This window comes from Schistocerca gregaria, chromosome 3 (genome assembly GCF_023897955.1).
Source record: "Schistocerca gregaria isolate iqSchGreg1 chromosome 3, iqSchGreg1.2, whole genome shotgun sequence".
Taxonomy (NCBI): Eukaryota; Metazoa; Arthropoda; class Insecta; order Orthoptera; family Acrididae; genus Schistocerca; species Schistocerca gregaria.
Genome location: NC_064922.1, coordinates 428,351,703 through 428,374,312, shown reverse-complemented (window position 1 = coordinate 428,374,312; position 22,610 = coordinate 428,351,703). Strand labels below are relative to the sequence as shown.

The window sequence follows — 22,610 nt, the reverse complement described above, 5'->3', positions numbered from 1 at the left end:
GAACATGCACCAGGCAATCTTAGTGTTTTACACTATAAACAAATGGTTGAGCCGATATATTTTTTAACATTGACATTCACAACCACGATCTCTCATCCAGTATGGGTAAAATTTTTAAAAAAGTTCAACTTGTATTTTTGAGCTATTTATTTTCACTGTATTACAGTAACAAATCCTATATCAATGTAAGATGCTCCCTGAATAAATAAATAAAAATAAACTGCGTTATATCTAAAGCTGTTGGTAGACTCCAGTTCAATGGCCCCACATTGGGAAAATACATATTGGCTATAAAGACAGCTTACAAAACACTTGTGTAATCTGCCCTAGAATATTGCTCATATATGTCTATGTGGGGCAAACACAAAATTTGACGACAGACATCAGCTACCTCAAACCACTTACAAAGTTTTAAGACCTAGGATTAAATGATGAATCTAGGAATAAACTACAGCTCTCAGCTTATTGATCCCATAGTTATTGCAAAGAAATTATCATGCACTAATTACACTGCGCAGAGAGGAATTTAAGCACTCAGTCCATGTGTGAGTGGGGCAGGAAGAAATCCTACTTTGGGGTACAATCAGAAGTACCTTCTGTCATTTACACTACTTCACAGTGTTTTGCAGAGCTGAATGCATACAAAGATAAAATGTTACTGTATTAGATCTTCAGTGAAAATCACTCCATGTAAAATCGCCTATCACATGTATGTTGATTGGAGCAGAGATACTGGAGCATAACATTAAGAGACAAACCATCCAAATATAATTGTACATGGTTAATTGTAAAATATGACACAATATTCTTACTGAAACTATGTAAATAACTTAATGTTATAGCCATATGACTAAAATGCAGATGCCAGCTCATAAAGAAGTACTGAATGATCAAAAAGTCAGTATAAACTTGAAAATTTAATAAACCACAGAATAATGTAGATAGAGAGGTAAAAATTGACACACATGCTTGGAATGACATGAGGTTTTATTAGAACCAAAAACAAAAAACAAAGTATTGCTAGACGCGTGAAAGATCTCTTGCGCACGTCGTTTGGTGATGATCATGTGCTCAGCTGCTACTTTCATCATGCTTGGCCTCCTAGGTCCCCAGACCTCAGTCCAGGCGATTATTGGCTTTGGGGTTACCTGAAGTCGCAAGTGTATCGTGATCGACCGACATCTCTAGGGATGCTGAAAGACAAAATCCGACGCCAATACATCACCATAGCTCCGGACATGCTTTACAATGCTGTTCACAACATTATTCCTCGACTACTGCTATTGTTGAGGAATAATGGTGGACATATTGAGCATTTCCTGTAAAGAACATCATCTTTGCTTTGTCTTACTTTGTTATGCTAATTATTGCTATTCTGATCAGATGAAGCGCCATCTGTCGGACATTTTTTAAACATTTGTATTTTTCTGGTTCTAATAGAACTCCATGTCATCCAAGCATGTGTGTCAATTTGTATCTCTCTATCTACTTTATTCCGTGATTTATTCAGTTTTCAAATTTATTTTGACTTTTTGATCACATGAGTATCATTCCACGTATGTCATAGGGAGCAATATGTCAATCTTATATACACACACCTACATGTCTTAATAGTAAAACTGCCAAATAGCACTTCCGTAACTCGAACTTTTTTGATAAAATCACTGTAGAAGGCTCAAGAGTGTGTAACCAGTTATTAGTCAGGCACGAATTTCAATATTTTCAGAGATGTTTTTGTGCATCTACAGTAGAACCCCTCTAATCCGTCACCTTCGGGACCGGGACCATGGTCGGAATAAAAGAAAGGTCAGATTATCCAAAAAATCTAATATGTATTGCAAAAAGTGTAAAAAGACATTTAGAACAAAAAATTAAAATATTTACAAACCAAAAGACGTCTACAGTAATATAAAAAGATGTTTTTTACACAGTGTTAAACAATATATTAACTAAAAAATGTTTACACACACTATAATATGTATTGGTTTTAAAAAGAAAAACAGCAAACAAATTACAGTACTGTACTGAACTATACGATATATACTGTAAACTAAAGAATGTTTATAGCACTGCACATAAAAATGAAATTCTTTACAAAGAAATAAACTACTGTATGTATAAACTAAGAAAAGTTTATACTGTATGCATTGTTTTTATAGTGAAAACGAAAACAAATTAATTGTAAAAATAGTCAGTGATACATTTTTATTTAACAGACGTTATTCTAGATTTAGCTTCAGTGTTCCTCCATTTTTTTATCCACAAAACATCCATTGGAGTTGAAGTTGGATTCTGCTCGATGTACTGAAGTGCAATGTCAAAAGCGTTTTTTTACATTGTTGTGTGAAATATGGGTGAGGGGTTTGTCTTCGCCGTCCGAGTCCTCATTCACTGTTTCCTGGCTAACAGCGGCAACAATCTGGTCGTCATTGAGCTCTTCAAAAGTGTCACAGTCTTTGTAACATTCGTTGACCCACTCTTCAACTACATTGGCAGGGACATTAGGCTCCAGAGTTTGTAGATCTTTAACAATTTCCAGTGTGTCATTTTTTGCTCATCTTCGGTATGCTCATTTTCAGTCATAACTTGTGGCCAAAGCTTACACCATGATTTCTGCAGTGCGTCAGGTTTCAGTTCATCCCATGCTGCAGCGATTGTGTAGACAGCATCTTTGATGTTCAGGGATTTCATTGCCTCAAATAAGTTATGACCCCCTTCAGATTTTTCGAAGATTGAGCTGATATACTTACTGCGATATTGCCTTTTTAACCATTCGATAACGCCCTGATCCATTGGTTGGATGAGTGAGGTCACATTAGGAGGCAGAAAGAGAGCTTTTATGTCTGCTTTCACCAACTCCTCCTCAGATGGATGTGACGGTGCGTTATCCAACAGCAGTAGAGCACGAACAGGCAGAATTTTTTTTGCTTCGAGTCTTTTTCGACCGATGTCACAAACTCGTCGAAAAACCAGGATTTAAAAAGGTTGCAGTCCATCCAAGCAGGTTTTAGATTGCAATAGTAAACCTGCAAGGAAGATAAGTTTACAGTTTTGAACGCCCTTGGCTTCTTAGATTTGCCAATGACGTACAAGGGGTGCTTGTGGGTATCATCTGCGTTGCTATAAGGAATGACTGTTATTCTATCTTTTACAAGTTTCGTTCCACCACGAATTCATCTGAAGCTGCGAGCGTTTTTGTTGGGAACATTTTAAAGTTCAGCCCTTTCTCGTCAATGTTATACACTTGGCAGGGTAACATTTCATTTTCTTCTACAATTTCTTGAAACTTAACAGAAAACTTCTTAGTAGCTGCAGCATCGGCAGATAGTTTTTCACCGGAAATAGAAACAAATTCGACACCATGACGAGTTTTCCAATTATCAATCCATCCTTCAGTTGCAGCAAATTTACTTTCGGCTTCCAGATTTGTGTGCAAACCTGTCGCTTTTTCTTTGAGAATTGGCCTGGATATTGGAGTTGCTTTCCTTGTTTCTGGACAAAACCACATCCACAATGCATTATAAAGTAGTTCAAGTTTAGGCTTTTTGAATGTTTTGAGATTAGAGTGTTTTCACTATCAATTGTAGCTGTATAGGATTCAATGTCTTTCCGATTCTTCCTCCAATCCTTAATTGTCGTAGCACTTACATTCAGTTCCTTTGCAATTTTTTGGAGTGATTCTCCTTCATCCAGTCTTTGTAGCACTGCTAATTTTTCATTTAGTGAAAGAGTTATGTGTTCACTGTGCACACAATGAATCTACAGTAATAAGTGCTGGAGAGAACATGGAATACAGCACATGACGACGTTTTTTAATCTCAACAAAGGATAAAACTGCACAATAACGTACAGTATAACAATATGCACAGCAGTAGACACAGCAACAGTGGCCCGACAGCCGTCAGTGACAAGTCGGCACAAGCTCACGAGCCTGAGCATGCTCGGACTAACCGGAGTGACGGACCATCCAAGGTCGGATTAGAGGTGTTCTACTGTACTACACAAGTTGATATAATGTACAAAATGTATGATACATCAAATGAATTTTATATGAAAAATGTGAAAAAAATCACTCTTTTCATGCTGTGCTTTAAATTAGTGATATTTTAAAAAAAGCATAACTTTATACAGGAAAGCAGTACAGACCTCAACTTGTGCACTGTAACTCTTTAGTCCTATTATTGAGTATAAATAATAATAAAAAACATTTATCAATGATTTTAATAGTTCTTATCTTCAAATAAAGATGAATAGACAGGACGACAATGTCAAATTTGACGAGCTTCACAGTCCTGGTGCATACCTATACAAATGAATCTCAATTGATTTCTTGCTGAAATGTTTACATATGTAGTAGCAATCTTAGGTATAAAGAAGAATTTTCCAACTCACTTTACTTATTGACAAAGAATAAAATGAAAATGTCACTTACGCATACCATCCACACTGAACATTAAGGTGAACTGGTAAATAGAAACCATGTTTATTCCATGAAAAATTGTTCCTAAAATATTTGTAGCTCACCTGTAGGTCAGAACTGTAAACAAGTGAGAGCTGAAAAGCAGTATCAATAATTTTTCTTAGTGTATACCTCTATGTTGTATCTCACTGTTTAAGAATTACAACACACAGCTTTGGTGATATATCCATATTATGTAACTAGAAGTTAAAAACACAACTTCTGTAAAATAAAATAAAGAAAGCAAGCTATAATGAGACACATGAATAGGTATATATAGCCACACAAACTCTACAAAGAACAGTTCCATAAAAGAATCCAAATACAGAGAAGGAAATAGTATTTTTAAAACTCTTCCACAATGCACAAAAAATTGTTTTTTCTTGACATTTTTAATTAATAAATGAAATACATTCACTTAAAGGTTCGAGACAGTATGTTTCCATAGTAAATCTACATCTACATCCATGCTCCGTAAGCCACCTGAAGGTGTGTGCTGGAGGGTACCTTGAGTACCTCTATCGGTTCTCCCTTCTATTTCAGTCTTGCATTGTTCGTGGAAAGAAGGATTGTGTGGGCTCTAATCTCTCTGATTTTATCCTCATTGTCTCTTCACGAGATATACGTAGGAGGGAGCAATATTCTGCTTGACTCTTCGGTGAAGGTATGTTCTCGAAACTTTAACAAAAGCCCGTACCGAGCTACTGAGCGTCTCTCCTGCAGAGTCTTCCACTGGAGTTTATCTATCATCACCGTAACGCTTTCGCGATTACTAAATGATCCTGTAACGAAGTGCCCTGCTCTCCGTTGGATCTTCTCTATCTCTTCTATCAACCCTATCAGGTACAGATCCCACACTGCTGAGCAGTATTCAAGCAGTGGGCAAACAAGCGTACTGTAACCTTCTTCCTTTGTTTTGCATTTCCTTAGGATTCTTCCAATGAATCTCAGTCTGGCATCTGCTTTACCAACGATCAACTTTATATGATCATTCCATTTTAAATCACTCCTAATGCCTACTCCCAGATAATTTATGGAATTAACTGCTTCCAGTTGCTGACATGCTATTTTGTAGCTAAATGATAAGCAATCTATCTTTCTATGTATTCGCAGGACATTACACTTGTCTACATTGAGATTCAATTGCCATTCCCTGCACCATGCATCAATTTGCTGCAGATCCTCCTGCATTTCAGTACAATTTTCCATTGTTACAACCTGTAGATACACCACAGCATCAGCTGCAAAAAGCCTCAGTGAACTCCCGATGTCATCCACAAGGTCATTTATGTATATTGTGAATAGCAACGGTCCTATGACACTCCCCTGCGGCACACCTGAAATCACTCTTACTTCGGAAGACTTCTCTCCAATGAGAATGACATGCTGCAATCTTTTATCTAGGAGCTCTTCAGTCCAATCACACAATTGGTCTGATAGTCCATATGCTCTTACTTTGTTCATTAAATGACTGTGGGGAACTGTATCGAACACCTTGCGGAAGTCAAGAAATACGGCATCTACCTGGGAACCCGTGTCTATGGCCCTCTGAGTCTCGTGGAAGAATAGTGCAAGCTGGGTTTCATACGACCGTCTTTTTCTAAACCCATGCTGATTCCTACAGAGTAGATTTCTATTCCCCAGGAAAGTCATTATACTCGGACATAATACATGTTCCAAAATTCTACAACTGATCCACGTTAGAGATATAGGTCTATAATTCTGCACATCTGTTTGACGTCCCTTCTTAAAAACGGGGATGGCCTTTGCCCTTTTCCAATCCTTTGGAATGCTACACTCTTCTAGAGACCTACGGTACACCGCTGCTAGAAGGGGGCAAGGTCCTTCGCGTACTCTGTGTAAAATCGAACTGGTATCCCATCAGGTCCAGCGGCCTTTCCTCTTTTGAGCGATTTTAATTGCTTCTCTATCCATCTATCGTCTATTTTGATATCTACCATTTTGACATCTGTGCGACAATCTAGAGAAGGAATTACAGTGCAGTCTTCCTCTGTGAAACAGCTTTGGAAAAATACATTTAGTATTTCAGTCTTTAGTCTGTCGTCTTCTGCTTCCGTACATTTTGGTCACAGAGTGTCTGGACATTTCGTTTTGATCCACCTACCACTTTGACATAAGACCAAAATTTCTTACGATTTTCTGTCAACTCAGTACATAGAACTTTACTTTTGAATTCATTGAACACCTCTCGCATAGCCCTCCTCACACTACTTTTCGCTTTGCATAATTTTTGTTTGTCTGCAAGGCTTTGGCTATGTTTATGTTTTCTGTGAGGTTCCCTTTGCTTCCGCAGTAGTTTTCTAACACGGTTGTTGTACCACGGTGGCTCTTTTCCATCTCTTACAATCTTGCTTGGCACATACTCATCTAACGCATATTGTACAATGGTTTTGAACTTTGTTCACTGATCCTCAACACTATCTGTACTTGAGACAAAACTTTTGTGTTGAGCCGTCAGGTACTCTGTAATCTGCTTTCTGTCACTTTTGCTAAACAGAAAAATCTTCCTACCTTTTTTAATATTTCTATTTATGGCTGAAATCATTGATGCAGTAACCGCTTTATGATAGCTGATTCCCTGTTCTGCATTAACTGTTTCACATAGTTCGGGTCTGTTTGTCACCAGACAGTTTAATATGTTATTACCACGAGTCAGTTCTCTCTCTCACATTTATACAACCATGCACTGTGACTTTGTAATGATGGCACAATCATCTTACAACACTGGAGAAGGGGACCCATACAGTACAATTACGTACTAACAGGCCATGTAAAGAATTGTCATTCAGCAAAAGCATCCTGTTAAGATCCAGAAATTTATGATACCTCAGAAATGTGCTGTATGTAGCAGTTTTCGTTGTATCTGAAAGCCACGTACTGCCCCACTTGTAGCTGTTCCAACAAAGCATTTTCAAGAGCTGCAGTAGCAACAGTGGTCCCATTTGTATCTGTTCAGAGTCTCTTCATTACAATGGTGTTACTATTAGTGACTAAAATATTCATCATGCAATCATGTTCCTGGAACCTTCCTCACTGTGCTGTACCTGAGTTCCAAGAAACCATTAGATCTGATTTGAAAAGAAATATAAGAAATATTAATATCCTGTATTTTGTGGAGTATACTGTTTACAACTCTTTCAGACTATATAACATATGTATTTTGTGCATGGGAACCATCTTGTTGTCTACCATGACAGAAACATATTTCATTTTTGCACAGTCTTGAAAGATTATTTATTATGCAAAACTTCACTATGTCTTGTTTCACAGTTTCATATAACATATTTTGGCTACTCCTGAATTATGTGTTTAACTTTCCTTGCTAAATGTATCGTGCTCTATACACCAAAAGCAGCTGCTGCTCTGGCAATGCTCCATGAAGGTGTAGCAGTTCACTAGAGGCTGAAATTATACATTTCTGAATGAGGAGCTTTGTTCATCAGCAAATATTTGCAATATTCACATACACACTCTACAAAATACAGGACATTAATACATTATTTCCTCACAGAAGATCAAATTCTGAGAAGACTTCTTATACCACAGGAACATGAATTTAAAGATGTGGAGGTTAACTGCATGTATCCTGCTGAATCACAATTCCTTTCACGGTCCAACAGGAAGGATGCTACACACATCAAAAAAAGTTTTGTATCACCCCGGTTCCCAGAACTCCTGGAGATAGACATTGACTGTGGATATTTTATCACAGACACAGTCGCTTTGACTGTTCAGAGATGTCACTAAACCCAACCAAAGGTGTAAACAAAGATGCATACACCAGCACCTCTTAGATGGAGGGGGTCTGACAGCCAATCAGTTCCCGTCATTCCACCAGGAAGGAGGTACACGGCTCGTATTCTCTGAAGTTCACCCATCCCTAGACGGTCAATACCGTGGTTCAAACATGGACCATGTCCGCATTGTTACATTGTGTCATGAAGGACTCTCTACAAGGGAAGTGTCCAAGCGTCTCGGAGTGAACCGAAGTGAAGTTGTTTGGACATGCAGGAGATACAGAGAGACAGGAAGTGTCAATGACATGCCTCGCTCAGGCCGTCCAAGGGCTACTACTGCAGTGGATGACCGCTACCTATGGAATATGGCTGGAAGGAACCCTGACAGCAATGCCACCATGTTGAATAATGCTTTTTGTACAACCACAGGACATTGTGTTATTACTCAAACTGTGCAATAGGCTGCATGATGCACAATTTGACTCCCGGCATCCGTGGTGAGGTCCATCATTGCAACCACGACACCATGCAGCGCGATACAGATGGGCCCAACAACATGCCGAATGAACTGCTCAGGATTGGCATTGCGTTCTCTTCACCAATGAGTGTCACATATGCCATCAACAAGACAACCGTCAGACAAATGTTTGGAGGCAGGCTGAGCACCTTAGACACACTGTTCAAAGAATGCACCTATATGGAGGTTGCCTGCTGTTTTGGGTTGGCATTATGTGAGGCTGACGTACACCGCTGGTGGCATGAAAGGCACCATAACGGCTGTACGATACGTGAATGCCATCCTCCGACCAATAGTGCAACCATATCAGCAGCATATTGGCGAGGCATTTGTCTTCAAAAAATGGCTCTAAGCAGTATGGGACTTAAGATCTGAGGTCATCAGTCCCCTAGACTTAGAACTACTTAAATCTAACTAACCTAAGGACTTCACACACGTTCATGCAAGAGGCAGGATTCAAACCTGCGACCACAGCGCCTGCGAGGTTCCAGACTGAAGCGCCTAGAACCACTCAACCCCAGCAACCGGCACATTTGTCTTCATGGACAACAATTTGTGCCCCCATTGTGCACATCTTGTGAATGACTTCCTTCAGGATAATGACATCGCTCGACTAGTGGCCAGCATGTTCTCCAGACATGAACCCTATCAAACATGCCTGGGATAGGTGGAAAGGGCTGTTACTGGATAATGTGACCCACCAACCACTCTGAGGGTTCTATGCTGAATCGCTGTTCAAAAGTGGGAGAACCTGGACCAACAGTGCCTTGATGAACATGTGGATAGTATGTCACAACGAATACAGACATGCATCAATGCAAGAGGACTTGCTATTGGGTATTAGAGCTACCGGTGTGTACAGCAATCTGGACCAGCACTTCTGAAGGTCTCCCTGTATGGTGATATAACAAGCAATGTGTGGTTTTCGTCAGCAATAAAAAGGGTGGAAATGGTTTTAGGTTTACCTCTATTGCAATTTTCTGTACAGGTTCTGGAACTCTCAGAACCGAGGTGATGCAAAACTTTTTTGGTGTGTGTATTTGGGTCCTCTTCTCCAATGATGTATGTAAGCTGGATGTCACATCATTATGAAATCATGATACAAGGTTGTATAAACTTAACAATGACTGCTATGCCTCTAACATTTAAGTGAACTTTTTTCATCGTTTATTTCATCTTTTAATCTGGATCTGAAGGAAAACAATTATATTTGCATGATTGAAAAAATATTAAAAAACACAATTTCGTTCTCTAAATTTGAATTCATTTATGCAACAGTTTTTTGCAAAATCTCTCTCTCTCTCTCTCTCTCCATGTGTGTATAAAAATTTTTACTGTTTCTCATCATTTGTTTTTATTTTATGTCACTGAAATTGTCCTTTTAATTTACAGTAACAGAATATGGGTATATCACCACACCTGAGCATCCAGGCTGTCTATTGTAATTCTTTATGCAGAAAAAATATTAAGCACTGTAATAAAACAAATACGTTATGGGCATAACCCATCTTACTTCAGGCACGTGTGTTATCTTCATAGTCTCCGATGTTATTGAATTTAGCATTTGTTAGAATTCGGAAGTAAAAAACCCTTTTTATCCTTTTTTTCTCCAAAAAAATTCCTGCCTCCAAAGATGAAGCTACAAACACCATTTTGAAGATGTGATTTCACAAAAAAAATTAAATTCTGTATCTCTGTAACAGTTCTACATATTTTTTAGAGTTTTTAATCTGAAAGATAATTGCTTTATCATTACAATGGTATTCTCCGTTTGGACATATCTACCTAAGTTTTTTACTGTCACCCTTTGATTTATTTGTAATTTACAGATTTTTTTTTTTTCAAAAATTCCAATTCAGAAAAGTTGGGATTTTTTTCTGTTGATTGGTACCATGTAGTACTCTATTCTTTGTAAAGGGGAGCTTCCACTTAAGTTGGACAGGTTTTATTTTAAAAACCTTTTTTTTTTTTTTTCAAACTTCCAAGGGTAATGTATGTCATCATTGAAGTTGTTTCTTACTAATTTCTTTGTTACAATGTTTATTTCTATTGTCTTTGTTACAGTTATTTCTTGTCATTTTCTTGTTGCAGTTATTTCTTTTCACTTTCATTGTTGCAGATTCTTACACTTGGTTGTAGTTTCTTGACAGGTTCTTTGTCGTGGTTGTTCATTGCATGTTTCTGTATTGTAGTTGTTCAGTAATAATTTGTTTACTGAAGTGGCTTCTAAGAAATCTGAGACCATCCAGTGAGTTCTGTGTTTTTGTGAAGAATTTGCTTGTTGACACAGTTGCAGCATGTTTTTTGAAAAGGACTGTTTGAAATGTCTTCTGACTGGAGCCACAGGAGAGTGAAGTGTGCTGACTATTTGCACATCCATAAAAGAGTGATATATAAGACAAACAAAACAACAGACTTTGTTCAGGTTGGGAATAAGTGTTCTCATTTGAAGACTGTTTCAAAGTGAAGATGTTTCCAACGATGACTTTTTGTGTTCTAAATGTTTTGACAGAATAACTACAATGATAGTAGCTGAACATGGTGATGCCTCTCATGGTGCAGATGAAACAGATTTTGCATCAAAAGAGGAAGAATCAAATACCCTGAATCAGTCAACTACAGAGGTAGGTGCTAGTCCTGTTAAGAAACCATGGTCAGTGAAGTAGAGCCATAAGCTCTATGCTCAAGAAAGCGCAGAGAATTACTAAACGTATGGATGAATACACTACTGCAAAACTGGCCACACTTTTCAAAGTAGAAATGCCATCTTCAGAATAAAATGAACAAAAGCACTCTTGCACCTCTTGCCAGGAATTTTTCACAAATATCAGTTCAGCTGTTGAATATTGTGAATCCTACAGTCAAAAGGTGCAAGTTTTAACTATTATTCCAGAATCATTTTCAAAGAAAACAATTTTGAACCATGTCCCATCAGTATAGAAGGACATGATATACAAATCAAGAAATGTGAGGTCTGTAAAAGGAGTTTTTGAAAGACCAAATCCCTATTATGGTCATCCTGTAGAGGCAGTCATAAAAGATAAATGGGACTGTTCTCGCCAGAGTGCCAACAAAAAGACACTACAATTGTAACAGTTCAAGGTAAAAAGGTTGTGAAAGTGAAGAGGTACATGACTCACAGTATTAAAGAAACTTTTGCAGTTTATAAGAGCAACTATACGACTTCACATAATGGAAGATCAAAATTACATGCATCATGACCTCAGTGGGTAGTTCCACACCCACCTGGAGATGTCTGTTTATGTGTGTACTGCACAAATTTTGAACTTTGTGTGGTAACTTTGAAGAACTTACTGGAGCATGACATATGAGACCTTGGTTTGGGGTGTGAAGTCATTAGCAGTCTGTGATGTAAAGCGAGAGACTTGTTTGTTTCAAGAATGTGCTGACTGCCCTGGAAAGGAAGAACTGTCTTTATAGACACTTGGCCTGGAAGATGCAGCATATAACTCAGCAGAAATTACATATGTGACGTGGGAGAAAATAAATTAATTAAGAAAACTGTTGCCTTTGACAGTTTTATTGATGAACTTGGTAAATGGTCAGTGAAAGCAGCAACACAGCAGCATCTGAAGAAATTGCAACACCACATTGCAGAAATGAAATGGTGTGTACAGGCTGAAGAACTGTGTTTAGTGCTTCACTGTGATTTTGCTGAGAACTGGTCTGTAATTCTACTAGAAGAAGTACAAGGGTATCATTGGAGTAATGAGCAGGTTTCAGTTTTTACACAAGTGACAATTTCCAAAACAAGTGTTGCAGTTGTAAACGATGACACAGAACATGACTCAGCACATGCTTTGCTAGTAATTCTTCAACTGCAGAGAAGATAATCATTATTTCTGACGGCACTGCTAGTCATTTTAAAACTTGTTACCAGCTGTTTGAAGTCACTGTGCCAACTGACTGGGTATACAATGCTACTGGTCACGGGAAGGGGCCTTATGATGGTGTAGGAGGCCTACTGAAGCATCATGCTACAAAACATAATCTTTCCAGAGCAAATACAGCTGCAATTCAGAATGCTGAGGATTTTACAAGGGTCATGAAATCTTACAAATCCACAGCCCTCAATCTTTAGTCCAAAGAGGAAATCGAATAATTCCGTGAGCAGAAAAAAAAAGAATGGTCCAAACAAACTACTCCTATGAAAGGAATTAAGAAGAGACATGTCTGGACTCAAAGTGCAGGGTGAACTCATATTGCACGCATTTTAAAGAGTAAGAAAGAAAAAATGTTGTTCATTTGGTCAACTCCTCAGTAGGATAATATTCACATTCATAACCTGAGAAGGGGGATGTTTGTGGCATATGTGTATGACTGTGGCTGGTGGATTGCTGAGATTATAGATACCAATTATGAGTTAAACGAAATTGTAGTGAACTTTATGCTACTAAATGGACCACCTGCTGGATATAAGTTTCCAGCTGAAGGAGAGCAACAATGCCATCAGTGCTCACTTCCTGTTCACAATGTTTTATATATTGTAGGTGCTCCAGTTCCTATTACTTCAACAGGGAGGCATCACTCTATATCCTACTGAAGCAGTGGAACACATTTTTATTTCACTGACTGCCTAAGTTCAGTACAAAACTGAGTGCACAGAAGTTGTATAACTTGAAACCTTGAAGTCTTTGGACCTTTCACATACATTTTGGAACCATTTAAAATGCTGGAAAAATGAGTCTGTTACTCATCTTTCCAAACAAAAATTATGTTAAATAAGGCTAGGTTTTGATTTTTATGAGCATGTTATGTGATAATGTGGTAATGAAACAGGTTTTATGTACGGCAAAAATTTCGATTGTTTACAAAACCTTTTCAACCTGAAAGAGGAAGCTCTCCTTTTCAGAGAATGTATAACTATATGGTGCTAACCAACAGCAAAAAAATCAAAATTTTATGGATTGGCATTTCTGAAAAAAAAAAGATTTTCCACATTATAAAAATGTTCAGAATGCTATAGTAAAAGAACATATTTGGATACGTCCAAATGGAGGATTCTTTGGAAAAAAATAAATAAATAAAAACTGGGACTGTTCCCAAGATACAGCATTTTAAAAATTTTTCCAAAATTCCCATCTTCAAAATGGTATGGGCAGTGTCACTTTTAGAGGGCTGTACCTCATAGCAGCAATTTTTTTTTACAGAAAACAAAAACATATTTCTTACATAGTCCTTCAGTTTAACATACGCTAAATTCAATAACATCCGAAACTGTGAAGGTAAGATTTTTTTCCTAGCCTGCCTGAATTGATATGGACTATGCCTATGAAAAATGACTGATAACTGTTTTCAGCTCTCACCCGTTTATATTTCTGACCTGTGAGTCAGCCACAAATATTTTAGGAATAATTTTTCATGGAATAAATATGCTTTTATTTATCAGTTCCCTGTGTTGTTAGTAGTGATATTAGATACACATTCACACTAAGAAGTAAATTACTGAATAAGATAAAGTTATCTCTAATACTTCTCTTGGTATAAAAACTTAATTACATGAAAGTGACTCATGTTTCATGAAAGTTAATGCTATTGTATTATATTGTTTACCCCAACCTATAATTCACCTACTTCAGTTTTATACTACTTTTGCAATACATTAGGGTATGTAAGAATAATATAAATAATGATATGCTGTTTCTTACCTCCCAGTTGGCTTAAGTGAATGTCAAAAACCTCGAGTAATTCACACTCTCATCACATGAAAAATATATATAGCGTTATAAAAACGGCTACAAATTATGGAGGGAAAGCACTAATGGGCCACAAACCATCATTTCCATACAGTAAAGAGTCCAGCCTTTAAAAAACTATATAAAAAGTAGCAAATTTTAAACTTTTAAATATCATAAGTGTGTCCTACTTTGCAAGTAGTAGATCTCTGAAAGAATAATTACTAGGTAATAGATCTCTGAAAATAAAGAAACTGCTGCCTGTCTAATGACCAGGTGCACAACCCTGCGCCTTCAAATGTGAATTTATCAAAAATGGTTAGTTAGGACAGTGCTATTTGGCAGTTTTACTACTGAGACTAAACTCTGAAGTTGTCACCTTACAATCAACTACAACATCTATAAGTTTATAAAGAACGATCCAAGAGCACATTCTCATTACAGTAATTCACAGGGGGTTATTCTACAATGACCTCTTCCACGGTGTAGTCACAAGGGTACATAACTATGAGCTACATGGCACAATTCAAACGGGTGACCCCTTGGTCCCGGTATAAAATTTTCACGTCAGAACTTCTTACACATATAAAAACTTACACTAGACTTCATACATGTTATCCACTTATTCTCCACATAATGTAGGCTTTCAAACTGATTAATATCACAGCACTTACTTTTTGTAGCATTATTTTCTGGATGATCTTGAATTTTCGTTTTCGGTTTACTTTTGAATACTGGAATAATCTTCTTTTGACCGAGTATCTCCGGAGGAGAAAAGAGTTTGACTTTCTTTGGTTTTTCTGAAACATTTTCCGTTCTGGTGACTAATGTGTGACTTTCATGTTTTGCTGTCTCCCTAGGTGTTAACGCTTCGTTTTCTTTAGGCGTCACTACTTCATCCTGTAAAAAAGGTAAAATTAAAATAATTGCTTCTTCTTCACAGAACACATTGAGCTATGTAGAAGCTCGTACAGACCTCAACAGTTTTACGTTTATTGATTCCTTTGTATGCAAGTGATTTGCAAATGTCGCCAACAAAACTGCTTTCCACTTCGTGACAATCACCAATGGCTGCTTTAAATATGTCTTCATATTCGGCATCAGTAAGCGACTTGAAAGGCATGTTACTGCAATAATCAAAGCGCTTATTATAAAAACATCTTTCACGGATTACTTTCTTTACATTCATATAATATTTAGTTTAGAGTAAACTAATAAATGTTCAACAATCACGATTCAAAACAGTATCACTTAAGAGTTCAGCTAATACTGTAAATTCCTATGAACTGCCAACTTACTACAATGAAAAAAGAAGCTTTCAGTTAAATTCGAAGAAAAATCTTCCGAGGTATTACGAAAGGTGTGCTTCAATATCACTCTCTTCTCCGTCCTTCCACCGTTCGCTGCTCAACAGTGAATATTTCAAATGACGCGGGAACAGAGATCTTCTTGGATTGCGTGATCGTCGAGCAAGATGTCTTTTATTTTAACGTCCTTGGCGTAGAGGCCCTAAGATTTCTTGGTTAATGTCGCGCGTGGAGAACACTTCCATCTGCAAAAAAATCACACATTTCAACTTTAATTACTGTATGAAAGCTTTTTTAATTTCTTTCCCACATAATAACTACTTGCATAACCGGCAGAGCATCCAAAACATGAAGAAGTCGAGGCAAAATAAATATATGTGATTTTCAAATATATATCGATCTACCTGCCACATAACTGCTTTGGTCGACATTGTTGGAGGGCGGAGGCATTTAGACAACAGGTACAGAAAAGAATAAAAGATATATTCTGCATATTTGTCGTAAATAAGTGAACGAATTTCGCACCTTGAGTTCTCATAAAACAGTCAGCTGAGATAAGCAGATAAATTAACTGGACTGAAACCGCACCCTTTTAACAATCGATCCTCTGTCACACAAAAGTGGTTCAGTGCCTACAAATCAACCACTGGAGCTCTTAATACGCACGCACACTGTTTAGTGTAAATAACTCCTCTGATCCACATATTGGTGGTGTATTCAGCATATGCTTCCACAAACCAAGTGCTTAATTTCTAAAATTTTAGGAGTCAATGCACCACTTCAACCACAAACCGCTCCCCTTCCCCTAACCGTAAACATCCCAAGTTTCGATGTTGGAAACTTGTGATAAAATTTTCCATGAGAAATTAGTTATTACAAAATATCTTCCTGAAATTCAGATTTTAAAACACAATTTCTTATGATCAAAAATAAAACAATAAGAGTTAATGTAAACAACAGGTACTGTCCCCATAGCAGAATCACTTTGCTTCCTGCATCTGCTCGATACATATCGGCACAGGTCGGCAGTCTTCGTCACTATGGCGTCATAATAGGTTATAAGGTCTTACATTCAACTGCTGCCAGCTGCAATCTTCAAACACTTGCATTGTAGCTGCACTGTGAACTTGTGGGCATTATTAATTAATAAATCATTTAGCGATTAAGATAATCTTCATTCGTCGGGGTCATCCACTGTTGACTTTCCGAAGAGTTTCGAAAAACTAAACAGGATGTGATATGAGACCCGGAGTTTGATGTTTAGTTAATACTTTAAGTGTCATTTGTCATCTACTCCCAAGTTGTATTGCAAGTGGAATGATTTAAGTTCATATTCATTACTGCATATTAGCGACACATTTTAAGATGAATTCCCTGTACTACATCTTCAAGAAACGATATTTCCGTGTGCCATTTGTACCTCAGCAGCTAATCAGCGCGTGGCGTCTGAGTTAATAGGGATGCGAGGTTAAGAGAAAAGCATTCCTCCTTTCCTCCTCCCCCCTCAGCCCTCCAACCCCACGGCTGCCATGATCTTCCTCACAGAACACCAAAATGTCAGAAGTACAAGGCCAGAAGCGCTCATAGTCTTCTAGGACTGAAATTCGAATTCGGGATTGGCGCGATAACCTGTATTTTTGCTTTGCGAAGTAGAAATACTTTATGGGTGGGTCTGATAGTCTGACGGTAAAGTGGGGAACATTGAAGATTGGGGTACAACCAGTCAGCTTTCAAAAATGACATCACAGATGACATATTTAAAAGACATGATCGAATGTCAAGAAACAAAGGAATGCAGTAAGGAGAAATCAGATCGTGAACTTATACCAAGTATATCCATAATTGGAATGTGGTGTGACAGACATCGATTTTTTCGCAGTAGAATGTCCTAGTATCCTGTTCTTCAGTCAATCTATATAGGTCAACTGAAGGGTAGGATACTAGTGCCATGACTATCTAACAATGGCATGGAATTCCTTAGTTATCATATATAGGCTGTATCCACCACTTAAGTTGACCTATACTACTCAACTGAAGCACAAATACAAATTTTATGTATGTCGGAATTTTCATTTTCGCTAGTAACTGCGAAGGCGAAAAAAGCGACAAACCTAAAATCTGTATCCCATACTTCATTTCACCAATATAGATCAACTGGAGAATAGCATACAACCTTCATAGTTCAAGTCAGGTACAAGATGCGACTGTTATGTATGTCGAATTTTTGGCTTTCGCTAGTACTAGTATCCAATTCTTTAGTTGATCTACGTAGTACCAGATAAGAGTCAACTGCAGAGGACTCAGCAATTGGAACCACTCAATATCAAACAAAGGTACAATTCGAAATGTGTACACAAATGATTTAAAATTACTACAAACGGCAAAAAGTATACATAATGTCTATCTCTTAATAACACATTCATTTATGTTTATTTCCCATTATGATGGTTTGCCACAAAAGATAACCAATGTATTATCTACGGCTAGAAAATAAAAAAACTAATATCTATGACTAAAATGTGATGTTATCGTCAAAACCGATTCTTCTGTTGACCCGTCACACCCAATATCGCATGTTCGACTATGTGGCTGTTATCAAGTGGAAATCACTCTGGGGTGACAAACGTTAAGGGACACCACATAATATCGTGTCGGACCTCCTTTTGTTCACCATCTGCCGTAGTGCAGCAACTCGGCGTGGCATGGACCTGGCAAGTCCCTGCAGAAATATCAAGGCATAATGCTTCCTCTTTAGCCGTCGATAACTGTGAAAATGTTGCTAGTGCAGGATTAAGTACACGAACTGACATCTAGATTAAGTCCAATAAATGTTCGATGGGATTTATTTCGGATAATCTGGGTGGCCAAATCATTCGCTCGAATTCTCCATGATGTTCTTCAGAGCAGTCTAGAACAATTGTGGCCTGGTGACGTGGCACATTGTCATCTATACAAATTCCATCGTTATTTGAGAACAAGAAGTCCATGAATGGGCCCAAATGGCCTCCACGTAGCCGAAAATAATCACCTGCAGCCAACCATCGGTTCAGCTGGGCCAGAGGACCCAGTTCATTCCTTGTAAATGCAGCCCACACCATTAAGGAACCACCATCAACTTGCATGATATCTTATTGACGAATTTGGTACATGATTTAAGAGGGGTCTGTGGCACACTCGAACACTGCCATCAGCTCTTACCACCTGAAATCAGGACTCATCTGACTGTGCCATGGTCTTCAAGTAATCCAGGGTCCCAACTGATATGACCACCAGCCCACAACAAGAGCTGCTCGTGATGTGCTGTTAGCAAAGGCATTCTCGTTGGTCGTCTGCTGCCATAGCCCCATTACAACCAAATTTCGCCGCATTGTCCTAATGGATACTTTCATCGTTTGCTCCACATTGATTTCTGTGACTATTTCAAGCTGTTTTACTTATCCGTTAGCAGTTACAACTCTACGCAAACTCCTCTGCTCTCGGTCGTTAATTGAAAGCCGTCGGCCACTGCCTTGTCCGAGGTGCGAAGTAACACCTGAAATTTGGTATTCCCAGCACGCTCTTGACACTGTGGATCTCGGAATATTGAATTCCCTAACGATATCCGAAGCTGAATGTCCCATGCGTTTCGCTCCAACTACCATTCTGCGTTCAAAGTTCATTATTTCCCGTCTTGCGGCCATAAGCGCGTCGGACACGTACTCACATGGATCCCCCAAGTACAACTGACTGCTCCGTCAATGCACTGCCCTTTCATAGCTTGTGTACACGATACTACAGCCATCTGTGTATGTGCATATCACTATACCGTGACTTTTGTCGCTTCAGTGTATGTTCCTGATTATGACCTTCTTGTGTGTATTGCATGCTTTCAGTTGCATTGTAAAAATGTTGCTCGTATTCTGCTTAATTTTTGATTTCATATGTAATATTATGTGCGGTAAATGATTTCATATTTGTTTATCTTTCATACGAAACAGAAGCTAGTTTCGTCACGTGGGTTGTTACTGCTTACGAATTCGTGGGTGAACTGCTCGATTTAAATGCATTGCAAGTATATGCTCTTATTCTATGTTATTTTTGTTCCCATCCGCTTTTCGTACTCTCGTATTTAATGGAGGTCACTGAAATTTTCACTGACTTCTGCTAAAATGTACTCTTTGTAGTAACCATCAAAAACGCTTGAAAATATTTGGGTAACTACTGTCCCATTTTTTTGCATTTGCAAGGAAGAATGCTCTAGACACCAATACTACATTTACATCTAAATCAATACTCTGCAAGCCACAGTGAAATGCTTGGCACTCAGCGGAAAGAAGCAACATCATTCAAAGCAGAATTACATGCACATTCCAAGACAAAGATAACAACGGCAATATTGTCAAAACATGCCAACTTGAAGATCTCCATTAAATGCGAGACAGTGTGAGAAACTGATATAAACAAAAATAGAGGAATATCAATTTACTTAGAATCATTCAATATGAAGAAACACCAGTATCTGTTTATACGAAACAAAACAAAATATGGAAACATTTATCCCATCCAATATTACAGATGATAGCACAACTTAATCACAATACGAGCAACAGATTTACAACGGCTCGTGAGCAAAGGCAGCCACTGCATGAGCGACCTCTGTCAAGTTACTTAAGCTCTTTTAATACTGCTCTATTTATGACGTGCAGCCGTATGTTAATGTGATAGTACATGTGCGATTTGTGTCGGAATGCACACTCGTGAAGTTAAAATTCAGATGTCAAAATTGATAACATTAAATGGCACTAGACGTGTCATAGCTCATAAAATGTTTTCCTTCTGACGAAATTAAAGAGCTAACCGGGTCCCACGCCTTATCCAGTTGAAATCAGCCATCACGATTGATAAGATCTTGTTGTTGTTGTTGTTGTTGTTGTGGTCTTCAGTCCTGAGACTGGTTTGATGCAGCTCTCCATGCTACTCTATCCTGTGCAAGCCTCTTCATCTCCCATTACCTACTGCAACCCACATCCTTCTGAATCTGCTTAGTGTATTCATATCTTGGTCTCCCTCTACGATTTTTACACTCCATGTTGCCCTCTAGTACTAAATTGATGATCCCTTGATGCCTCAGAATATGTCCTACTAACCGATCCCTTCTTCTAGTCAAGTTGTGCCACAAACTCCTCTTCTCCCCAATTCTATTCAATGCCTCCTCATTAGTTATGTGATGTATCCATCTAATCTTCAGTATTCTTCTGTAGCACCACATTTCGAAAGCTTCTATTCTCTTCTTGTCTAAACTATTTATCGTCTATGTTTCACTTCCATACATGGCTACACTTCACACAAATACTTTCAGAAACGACTTCCTGACACTTAAATCAATACTCGATGTTTACAAATTTCTCTTCTTCAGAAACGCTTTCCTTGCCATTGCCAGTCTACATTATATATCCTCTCTACTTCAACCATCATCAGTTATTTTGCTCCCCAAATAGCAAAACTCCTTTACTACTTTAGGTATACCATTTCCTAATCTAATTCCCGCAGCATCACCCGACTTAGTTCTACTATATTCCATTATCCTCGTTTTGCTTTTGTTGATGTTCATTTTATGCCCTCCTTTCAAGACACTGTCCATTCCGTTCCACTGCTCTTCCAAGTCCTTTGCTGTCTCTGACAGAATTACAATGTCATCAGCGAACCTCAAAGTTTTATTTCTTCTCCATGGATTTCAACACCTACTCCGAACTTTTCTTTCGTTTCCTTTACTGCTTGCTCAATATACAGATTGAATAGCACCGGGGAGAGGCTACAACCCTGTCTCACTCCCTTCCCAACCACTGCCTCCCTTTCATGTCCCTCGACTCTTATAACTGCCACCTGCTTTCTGTACAAATTGTAAATAGTCTTTCGCTCCCTGTATTTTACTCCTTCCACCTTTAGAATTTGAAAGAGAGTATTCCAGTCAACATTGTCAAAAGCTTTCTCTCAGTCTACAAATGCTAGAAACGTAGATTTGCCTTTCCTTAATCTTTCTTCTAGGATAAGTCGTAAGGTCAGTATTGCCTCACGTGTTCCAACATTTCTACGGAATCCAAACTGATCTTCCCCGAGGTCGGCTTCTACCAGTTTTTCCATTCGTCTGTAAAGAATTCGCATTAGTATTTTGCAGATGTAACTTATTAAACTGATGTTTCGGTAATTTTCACATCTGTCAACACCTGCTTTATTTGGGATTGGAATTATTATATTCTTCTTGAAGTCTGAGGGTATTTCGCCTGTCTCATACATCTTGCTCACCAGATGGTAGAGTTTTGTCAGGACTGGCTCTCCCAAGGCTATCAGTAGTTCAGTAGTAGCTATCTTACCCCTCAAGTGATAAGCCTCTACATCCTTACATTTGTCCTCTAGCCATCCCTGCTTAACCATTCTGCACTTCCTGCCGATCTCATTTGTGAGACGTTTGTATTCCTTGTTGCCTGCTTCACTTGCTGCATTTTTGTATTTTCTCCTTTCGTCAATTAAAATCAGTATCTCTTCTGTTTCCCCAAGGATTTCTACTAGCCCTCGTCTTTTTACCAACTTGATCCTCTGCTGCCTTCACTATTTCATTACTGAAAGCTATCCATTCTTCTTCTACTGTATTTCTTTCCCCCATTCCTGTCAATTGTTCCCTTATGCTCTCCCTGAAACTCTGTACAACCTCTGGTTCTTTCAGTTTATCCAGGTCCCATCTCCTTAAATTCCCACCTTTTTGCAGTTTCTTCAGTTTTAATCTACAGTTCTTAACCAATAGATTGTGGTCAGAGTCCATATCTGCCCCTGGAAATGTCTTACAATTTAAAACCTGGTTCCTAAATCTCTGTCTTACCATTATATAATCTATCTGAA

The 22,610-nt window shown here is 38.2% G+C and overlaps 1 protein-coding gene across 1 annotated transcript in view; it reads right to left on the bottom strand.

The window, feature by feature from the left end:
- LOC126354627 (uncharacterized) overlaps window positions 1–16,112 on the bottom strand; it is a 276,170-nt gene extending 260,058 nt beyond the window's left edge. Inside the window, exons 1-3 of the mRNA XM_050004393.1 lie at window positions 15,729–16,112; window positions 15,407–15,557; window positions 15,105–15,330 (exon numbers count right to left, since the gene is read on the bottom strand). Of these exons, the coding sequence (XP_049860350.1) occupies window positions 15,105–15,330; window positions 15,407–15,553 (373 nt within the window). The 5' untranslated portion in view covers window positions 15,554–15,557; window positions 15,729–16,112. The remainder of the gene's footprint in view (window positions 1–15,104; window positions 15,331–15,406; window positions 15,558–15,728) is intronic.
- Between the last annotated feature and the right edge of the window lie 6,498 nt (window positions 16,113–22,610).